General features: G+C 37.4%; 2 protein-coding genes across 2 annotated transcripts; both read right to left on the minus strand.

Annotated features, from left to right (window-relative positions):
• Positions 1–2,917: 2,917 nt before the first annotated feature.
• Positions 2,918–5,476, minus strand: LOC137719916 (uncharacterized WD repeat-containing protein C3H5.08c-like). Its single transcript, XM_068458901.1, has 8 exons — positions 4,574–5,476; positions 4,376–4,466; positions 4,113–4,270; positions 3,946–3,997; positions 3,771–3,850; positions 3,573–3,666; positions 3,245–3,418; positions 2,918–3,099 (listed from the first exon to the last, which is right to left on the minus strand). Exons 1-8 carry the CDS (start codon positions 5,474–5,476, stop codon positions 2,918–2,920), a joined length of 1,734 nt encoding a protein of 577 aa, XP_068315002.1.
• A 2,974-nt stretch (positions 5,477–8,450) lies between these two features.
• On the minus strand, positions 8,451–9,132 carry LOC137719917 (secreted RxLR effector protein 161-like). The gene is made up of 3 exons (XM_068458902.1): positions 8,901–9,132; positions 8,644–8,799; positions 8,451–8,551 (listed from the first exon to the last, which is right to left on the minus strand). The coding sequence occupies exons 1-3, from the start codon at positions 9,130–9,132 to the stop codon at positions 8,451–8,453; spliced, it is 489 nt and encodes a 162-aa protein (XP_068315003.1).
• Between the last annotated feature and the right edge of the window lie 681 nt (positions 9,133–9,813).

Genomic DNA, 9,813 nt, shown 5'->3' on the forward strand with positions numbered 1-9,813 from the left:
GTTCGTCTAAATGAAGAGCAAGAATCATCTGAAATGAATTGTGTGGTTGTATGTCGTTCATGTCTTAAATCCAACCACTCAATTGAGTGCTAAGTTCCCTGGTTCGTTATTGTATTTCTCTCTTGGTTTCATTTCCAACTACTCTATTAGTTTTCTTAGACTTTGTGTTTCCTATATCCTTCATTTCATTAACCAAGTACCTCAAGACCCATTGCAACCCTTCACAAAGACCTACTTGATCCAAAGAAGGTAATTTTTGATGTGTGGAGATAAGATCAATCTGCAAGCCTATGGTAGAGCATTCATGTAATGATCTTTTGAGCGTATACACTTTACCCCCAAACACTTTGAATGAAAATTCAAGCGTATATCTTGTGCGCTTAAGGGTTAAAGTTAAGTTGGTCATGTAAGACTTAATTACATTTGTGTAGTATCAACTTTCGGCTATACTTGTGACTACACTCATACATGTTATGTTTTAGAGACAATGTTAGTTTGTGAATGAGGATTCAGAACTACATGTGTTTTTGCACTCTTTCATTCTTGTTGGTACAATCATATGCTTCTCAACAAAAATAATAATAATAATAATAATAATCATATCATTTGCATGCTGCATTTCATTGTATTTTTTTTTAAAGCATTTGTTTAGGGGGAGCTTAACAATATGAAAGATGCATTTCTTTTCATGTTTATTTTTTACTATTGCATCGGTATTCTTTTCCCTTCCTAATTTGTCCCCACTTTTATTCTTTCGAAGAAGTTCTAGTTCACAGAAAGGAAATCATTTTCCGTCACATTTTATTATGTTCCGCTTATCTTCCACTGACTGCACCTGATGGTTACCTCTAAGGCCTTTGACGTTTCTAGACAAAAAGGGGGAGAAGTAGGATGCTTATATTTAGGGGGAGAAGTAGAATTTTGAAAACCAGGGGGAGAAGTAGAATTTTGAAAACCTGGTTGTTTTTTTTTTTTTTTGGTTGCTTGCTTTTATAGATAAATGCTTTCATTTTCAGCAACATATATCTTTTGTATGTCACAGGTTTTCTTGTTTGAGTGTGTGCAGATTACAGACTTCAATGTTATGCATGATGTTAATTTTATTAGTTGTCTATAATATTGTGATTAAGGGTTTTGTCTAGGAAATGCCGAAGGGGGAGATTGTTAGGATAAAATTGGCTATTCCTAAACAAAACGCCTGAGTCTGTAATCTTAGACTAGTGCTTGTTTTCAGTTGTAATTATTTTAGTCTAAGTTTGTCTCACATGCTCTCGATCACAAAATGATAAACGTTTTCAGAGACATTCACTCAGGTAAATTTGGCATGCATATTCATATAGTCTAAATTTGCATTCGATGGGCCATTTAGTTTAACTATGCTTTAGTTTAAGCCCATAATTTTAAGTCAGCTTAAAACCCTAGCATATATATGCATATATACCTTTGGGATCCTAGTCTTGCCGCATAACCTTGTTTTACTTTTAAGAATTTAACTTGATGTTAATGTCTCGGGTTTTGCATATATATCCCTTCACCTAGTTATCTCATTATATCTTAACTGGTAAGTGATTAGGTCTTATTAGGCTTGTGGCTCACGCGTATATGATAGGGATAAGAGAGTCTAGCTGCTGCACATATAAATAGAAGTCCTAGTTACCTGGTTGAGGGCTGCCGCATAACACAGACTGGTTAACAGAGCATCAGCACCAAGTGAATATGTTTTTATGTTTTGTTTGCCGCATGCATTAGATCAGTTTAGAGTTTTTCCTACTGCTGATGCATATGCATTTAGGTTGTTTCCGTATGATATAAACACTAGCAGCAATGCATTAAACAGATAGAAAATTCATGTGACGCATGCCCTTGGGTTAAGTCGGTTTATATTTTCATCGTGATGAATCAGAGTGTTTTTTAGTTTGCTTTTAACACATGATATATCATTTGAAAGCAAACGTTTGTTAGCAGCCCTAAGTGCAATGAGAGTTATTTTTCGTTTCAGAAAAATCAGTTTATTGCCAAGTGTTTTTCAAAGAAAATATTAGTTTTTGTTCACTAATTTTTCATGCGCTTCAATTGAAATCAATTATGAAAATGTGCCTTGTGATTTTCATAATTGGTTGATTTCCAAAAAACATTTCATTACATACATTTTGCATGATTGGGTTAGTATCTTGCAAAGTTCGAGGAGACAGTGATTGACGGCTGCGTTAGTGTCATGCCACTTCCACTCGAAGACTAAAGAGAGATCGAGTAGCAAAGCGCGGAGACAAAACTGCCTACTAGTATGCGTGTCTAGTTGATGAGTTTTGTAAGTCTTTCTGTACTTATTTCTCTTAGTGTTTGTCCTGGCTTGGGAGCCCGAGGATTTTCCCAGTGGTGGGTTTTGCCTCGTTAAATCCTACATCCTTGTGCATTTTTTATTTAGCGTTTTAATTGCATATGAGTATGATAGTTTGATATGTGATGTGAATGTGAATTTAATTTGAGAACTGAAAATTAAATTGAAAATTGAATTGGATTTTTAAGTTGGAACCTATTCACCCCTCTCTAGGTTAAACTAGTACCATCCTAGAACTTTCATTGCTGCTCTGCGAAAACGACTCTAGTCCTATTCTGGCTGGGACGACTGTGTAATTGTACGTATTCCCTATGTTGTCGGTGCTAAATTAATATTCACAAAAAAAAAATGTTAAGGATTGAAAAACTACATAATTAAGCTACCTACATCTTCATGGGCACTGCCACGGACGCTCGACGGACATGAAAAAACTTGGAAATGTAGGGACTTAACTCTTGTTGCGTTGCGTGTTGATTCAGTGAGGTTGGAGCCAGTGCAGCGTGATCCAAACCAACTCTTACAATCTGACTGGCAATCCGTAGTTATGGAATGTCCTGATTGTTCCGTCACATCCAGCAGTTACAATGACAAGTCCCCATGGTTCCGATTCAGCGGTGCGATTGAGTGCTTTATTTTGCTGCTGCTGCTGACGATGATGAACTTGACGTTGCCGGTGATGTTGACCATTTTCATCTCGTATGACCGGTAAATCCCATAAAGGCAGAGGAAGTTTCTCTTCGGGCCAAGTTGCAGAGTCGCCCCTGCACGGACCATTTAAGAAAAACCAATTTCCAAGAGAAAAACATTGCGAATCTCTGCTTCCCGGAGCAGCCTCCAGATGGCCTTGTGTTTCCAAGCTCCTTTGTTCTCTTCTCATGCCTGGCCAAGGTACCGCGACAGACACACCTTCGCATAAGAAATGCTCACAGGATTGAACAGATTTTGTTTGTTTGGATGATGATGAGACACAATGCTCGTCATAGTCCCACAAATAAACACGCGAGTCCTCTCCAACTGAAATTATATGTTTCCCGCTCGATGTAAAAGAAGCTGACGTCTGACTTCCCGACTTTGCAAGACCTGTTACATTCAGAAAGATATAGTTATTCAATGAATGGTTTCATTAACCGCGAACAAACACTATGTACTAGTAAGATGCAAATTTGAGCATATGCTGCAAGAGAACGGGGTATCATATCATCTACCCAAATCAAGATATGGTAAGCATCCACACCTTTGTATTTCCTTATAAGTTCTACTCCGTCAAATATACGGACTTTCGAGTCTTCTGATGTTATCATAACTCTCTGCGACTTTTCCTGGCAAAACTGGGGAGAAAATAAATCCTAATGTTAATGAATGAATCAGAAACATAACATCTTATACAAGCGTGGCGGAAAAGAAAATTTTGAAAGAGCTTTGAGTGCAAAACCTTGATGCCAGTGACTTGGTTGCCGGAGGTTTTCTTCCTACCATGAATACGCATTCGCACAACCAGCTGAAGATAGTCCCCTGTCCAACCACAAAATCGGTTTAACAACTCCCCAGGTGAGGAAAATGCAAACACTTGAATATCAACACGAAGACAACATACGACTTTTATGTACCTGACACTTCATAGAAGTGGCAAGTGCCTGTAACAGAACCAACCACGAAACCCTACTTGCACAGCAGAAAACCATATGGTTAGCATCATAGAGGAGAGAACTCTCAAGTTTATAATTTTAGTAGCAGTGTAATAAAATCATGGCTAATCAGGTATTAAGAATCATACTTTTCCATCTGGTTGATAACATATAGCAGTTATAACATCTCGAACATCAGCCCAGTCAGCAACTCGGTTATCAGAGAGTCCCCAAACTCGAACTTTCCCATCTATCGATCCACTTATGAAATAATTGTCGCTGACAGGATTGAACTGAATGCACGTCACTGGTACCATTTAAACATTTGAACAATTACATTTCAGATTATCATATCATAAACAAATTTGAGGGAAAATAAAAACAGAATTAGGATATTTATTTTTATCCTTACCATAGTCATTGTGATCGAAAACATTTAGGCAGTGACCGAAACTAACATCCCACAGACGAACAGTTTTATCCATGGACGAAGAAAGAAGATACTGCAATGAGCATATATATAAATTTACATCAGTCACAAGCTACAAAGTTGTAAAGATGACTATATATCAGTCAGTCAACGAAATAGGAAACGTTACGATATACTCACATTTGAACTCGACCAAGCCAGGTCTAATACATCACTGGAATGGCCATGAAACTCTTGCAGCGGTGACTCCTGAATTCGAAAACCCTTTTCAGGAAAGATCACGCGATAACCAGACTTCATTTTCTTAAGTTTGCTATCAAAGTTCCCTTGAGGTGTTAAGTAGGTACAAGAAGCATCTGCTAATGTAACACGCCAGATGCACACAATCCCATCTTCACCGCCAGTTGCGACATACTGGCCATCGGGACTAAACTTCATCACCCCAATGAACCCCCTGTGCGCATGAATTTCTTGCCCACTGCATAGTGCAGTGAACTCCATGCACTTCTTACCATTCTGCTTGACCTTCATCCTATTTTGTTTCGGTATTTCAGTATCTGGTTTCGATACCTTTGACACGACTTTACCTCCTCTTCTCTTCCTCTTGTTTATAAACTGTTTCCACCAAACTTTCGTCTTCTTTTCACCCTCCTGTGAATTCCGATATTCTATTTCTGTAGCCTCAGCTTCTCTCCGAGCAGAACCCGTAGCAGAAGGTGAAGCAATATGAACAGCATCGTGAGTCCAGGCCAAATTTGAGCTACCTTGTATGTTACTATCCAATGTATTATACATAAAGTTTGCTTGATGACGACTAGAAGGCGAAATGCAAGAGCTTGGGGAAGCTCCACTGCATTCCGAAACTCTTTTCAATCCCATATCCACAGAAGCAAACTTTGTAGAATCAAACTCAACTAAATCCATTTTTCGCAGAAAACTCTCCCGTCTCTCCTTAACACTTGGTGGCTCATACATCCAAATTTTGTACTCCTCACTTGCTACGAGCGATCGTGCAGGTGACAAGTCCTCCGAGTCGAAGAACACATCATTTTCTTCGTCATAAGATTGATCAGAGCTCAGCATGTCTGTCACTTGAGGACCTCCAGACCTCCTTCACTCCAAGTTGCAGGCAACCTTGTTTAGTAAATAATAATACGCAGCAAAGTCCCCAATTCACGGACCGAGTTTTTCTCGTTAACTATGCAGACAGGATGAAGCATCCACATTCCAAAGCAAAGCAATTCAACTGAATAATATTAAACACACAAGCATGGATAAGTACGAGGAACCGAACTTACCAACTCCAAAATAGCAAACAAAATATCAACACTAAATTTAAATTAATTAATTTGGCTAATTCTTTATAGTTACTGTTATAATAATATTAGTGGACTTGAATACACCCAAAACTAAATTAATAAAATAAAATAGAAAGACGGAAATAACCAAAAGCCCTGAACTGACAGAGTTAGAATACCAAAGAACATATGATAACTATTTCGTTCTCAGTTTGTAATTTTCGTCGTTTGGTAATGAAAGCAAAATTTTTAACTAAAAGCCAATATTGAAAACTCGTGAATTTTTCCTTTTTAATTTAGAAAAAAACACAGCTGATTTTTACACACTATGTTTAGCTTCTTACATGCCCTTTTAATTTTCAGTGTTAATCAAACAAAATTATTGACCAAGACTTAACGAGAAAAAAAAAAAAAAAAATTGGTTTGGTATTGTTGTGCTTTGAAAAAATTGGTTTAATCAAACAAAACATAGTGGCTGGTTTGGTATTACTGTGCTTTGAAAAAAAAATGTTTATGTTGTATTGTGAGAATAAGCTCATTTTTGTTGTTTCATCTAAAACTGTGAAAATAAGTTTTTAAGTTTTTACCAAACTCTTTTTTAAGCTCAGTTTTTTTCTATACCCACTTTTTATAAAAGCACATCAGTATCAAACTAATACTAAGAAACTATAAAATGTATGCGATTATCATTTTTTTGTCAAAAAAAACAAAAAAACAAAAACTGAATGCTAAAAACGACGTACTAAATTACTAATAGTTTATTGAGATACAGAATGACGGTCAGAACTTAAAAAAAGGCGTAACAATAGTATTAGTATAGTATAATAATTACTATAGTATTACCTCCTCCGGCTCCAGTGGTGTGTTTGAATGCAATGCAAGCAATGCAAGCAAAGCAAGATGAATTGAGATATTGTTGAATATGACCGACCCTCCTGTAATTGTGGAGTCACTGCTGCAAACATTTCAACAACTCAGCTAACATTGCTTTATTTGTATTCAACCCAATACTCTGAACTCAGACACTCAAACTGCAAATAGAAAATGTCGGAGGAAGGAAAGGAAACAGCTGCAAATTCTCACTCCCTTAGTTGCCAGATGTTTGAATTTTGAGGCCTCCAGATCCCAACTCTTTTAAAACTCGCAACCAAGCTCTCCCAATATTTTTTTTCTCTTGTTTGCGCTTCTGTGGGCTGCAGCCACTCTACTGCTCCTTTCTATTACTTTTACCAGTGGTTGTGCTGCTGCTCTCTCCTTTTTCTTTCTGCTTTTTTTACACCCAGCAATTTCTGCAATTAATTGCAGAATTTTTTGGTTTAAAATTCAGAAACCCCAGAAATCAATTTAAAAAATTTAACTGTAAATTTTCACATTTATATAGATAGAGACGCTACATAAAAACCCAATTAAGTAATATAAATTAAATTAAAAACCCAATTAAGCACGATGAATTAAATTCAAAATCCAAGCTTTTGATATTTTGAGTACTCATTCTTATTTGTATTTATTTGTTTAAGTTCCAAAGGGTTTCAAACGTACACTCGTTTGTTTCCATAAATGTCGAAAACAGTCCAAATACACTTCATAAAGAAAAACTGTGTACTTTTGACATGCAATAAGCTATTGATCTTTTGAGTACTCATTCTTATAGTCCTAGTAACGTATTATATGTATTTATTTTTTTAAATTTCAAAAAATGTCAAACGCATGTTCGTTTATTTCCATGAATACCTAAAATAATCCAAATACATTTTAAATAATAAAAAACTTTGTACTTTTAGTCATAAAATAAAGAATAAAGAGTTTAATTTGAGTATGAAATAAAGAGAAACAACAAACCAAAATGTGTTAGTGAAGAGTATATACTCTTTAATACCAATGATCCTATAAGAAAAAAGGAAAACTAATTAAAAGAATTTGAAAATTTTGAATTTTAACAATAAAGATAAAATTGTTGTAGGCCTATTTGATTGAACAATTTAGGGTTTAGAGAGAGGGGAGCCAGCCACAATCAGAGAGAAGAGAGATTGATTTAATTGTGAGGTGTGTTTGATTTACCCCACTGTGCCTTTATTTATAGTTGTAGGATAGGTAAAAACCTTGCCCTTTAAGATTCCAACATTTAATAGATAATCTAGTCCTAATAGGAATATAAGATACTTTCCCATATCTCCTAGGATTTACACAATCACATTCTTATTCTAAATATGATTGCAACACTCCCCCTTGAGCGTGTAAATACTCAGCAAACCATCGCATCAGATCTTTAGCAGATAAGGTAGAATAGTTGATGAAGTCATCTGGTAAAACCCAAGGCATGGGGAAAACCCTAAGGAGAAAAGTTAGAAGTATGCATAATGTCTTTAAGCAAACATCAAACTAGACGAAGGTAGAGAACTCAACGGAGTATGATCAACCCAGAATGGGTGCCTCATTAAAACCTCATTAGGTAGTAGAAACCTAGTGGGAAAGTTGCTCCTAATCGTAGGAAAAAGAGTACATTAAGATCATGTGAGTATGCTTCTAGATAATCCCCCTGAGTTAGACATAACTTCTAAATAAGAGAACTACAAGCGATTCAACTCAGATAATTTACGCATACCGATTCCTTGGACAAGCTTCTGTAAGGTAGACTTGGGCAACGACTTGGTGAAGAGATCGGCCAGGTTGTCCTGGGAACGGATTTGCTTGACTTTAATGTTCTAATGCTACTGCTGCTGGTGTGAGTAAAAGAACTTCGGCGCTTTAATGTTCTAATGCTACTGCTGCTGGTGTGAGTAAAAGAACTTCGGCGCTATGTGCTTGGTGTTGTCTCCCTTGATGTATCCCTTCTTCAACTGCTCGATACATGCTGCATTGTCTTCAAAATCGTCGTAAGAAGGTCAACGACTGATGTAAGACCACTAGTGCTTCGAATGTGTCCCATAACTTCTCTTAGCCAAAAGCACTCACGCGATGCTTCATGTAGGGCAAAAATCTCAACATGGTTAGACGAAGTTGTAGCTAGCGTTTGCTTGGTAGATCTCCAAGATATAGCGGTGTCTCCAACGGTAATGACATAACCCTTTTGAGAACGTGCTCTATGTGATTCAGACAGATATCTAGCATCTGCGTAATCAACAAGGCTAGAATCAATCCAAGTACCATAGGGGGTGGGGTGGCAACATTTGTAGATTCGCGGGTATAGAACACGCCCAAATTCGTTGTACCTTTGAGGTAGCGGAAAATGTCTTTAACACCATTCCAGTGCATGTGTGTGGGCGCATTGCTGTATCTTGCCAATAGATTCACAGCGAATGAGATGTCAGGTCTAGTGCACTGAGCCAAGTACAATAAAGCCTCAATTGCACTTAGGTAAAGAACTTCAGGTTCCAAAATCTCTTCCTCATCCTTCTTTGGACGGAAGGGATCTCGTTGAGCATCTAGAGTTCGCACGATCATGGGTGTACTCGAAGGCTTCGCTTTGTCCTTATTAAAATGACGCAACACCTTTTAGGTGTAGTTCGATTGATGTACTAGGATTCCATCCGAACAATGTCGATCTCCAGGCCTAGGCAATATCGAGTTTTCCCAAGATCCTTTATCTCAAATTTCGATTTCAAGTGTGCAGCAATTTCCTTAAGCTTTGCGGGAGTCCCAATGAGATTCATGTCATCGACATAAACTGTAACGATTGCAAATTCGGAATGTGACTTCTTTATGAACACGCATGGGCATAGTTCGTTGTTCACATAATCCTGACTTGTCAAATATTCACTTAGACGGTTATACCACATCTGCTCGGATTGTTTCAATCCATAGAGTGACCTCCTCAACCTAATTGAGAGGGTGTTCTGTGGTCTAGAGTTATTTGAGCCAGTCAATGGAAGTCATTCTCGAACTTTCATGTATATTTCCATATCTAGATCCCTATAGAGATATGCGGTTACCACGTCCATAAGCTGCATATTCAGTTTTTCGAAAACTACCAAACTGATTAGGTAGCGGAACATTATAACGTCCATTACGGGGGAATACGTCTCCTTGTAATCAATCCCAGGGCGTTGAGAGAAGCCTTGTGCTACGAGGCGTGCTTTATATTGCATTATATCATTCTTCTCATTATGCTTCCTCACGAAAACC

This window comes from Pyrus communis, chromosome 16 (assembly GCF_963583255.1).
Source record: "Pyrus communis chromosome 16, drPyrComm1.1, whole genome shotgun sequence".
Lineage (NCBI taxonomy): Eukaryota > Viridiplantae > Streptophyta > Magnoliopsida > Rosales > Rosaceae > Pyrus > Pyrus communis.

Coding starts and splice junctions, on each gene's coding strand:
- LOC137719916 (XM_068458901.1), bottom strand. CDS start 5,476: ATGCTGAGCTCTGATCAATCTTATGACGAAGAAAATGATGTGTTCTTC. Junction 3,998..4,112: donor GTTATCAACCAGATGGAAAA/GTATGATTCTTA, acceptor CTGTGCAAGTAG/GGTTTCGTGGTTGGTTCTGT. Junction 3,419..3,572: donor ACTTATAAGGAAATACAAAG/GTGTGGATGCTT, acceptor TGAATGTAACAG/GTCTTGCAAAGTCGGGAAGT.
- LOC137719917 (XM_068458902.1), bottom strand. CDS start 9,132: ATGATCGTGCGAACTCTAGATGCTCAACGAGATCCCTTCCGTCCAAAG. Junction 8,800..8,900: donor CATTTTCCGCTACCTCAAAG/GTACAACGAATT, acceptor TTGATTACGCAG/ATGCTAGATATCTGTCTGAA. Junction 8,552..8,643: donor TGCCCTACATGAAGCATCGC/GTGAGTGCTTTT, acceptor ACGATTTTGAAG/ACAATGCAGCATGTATCGAG.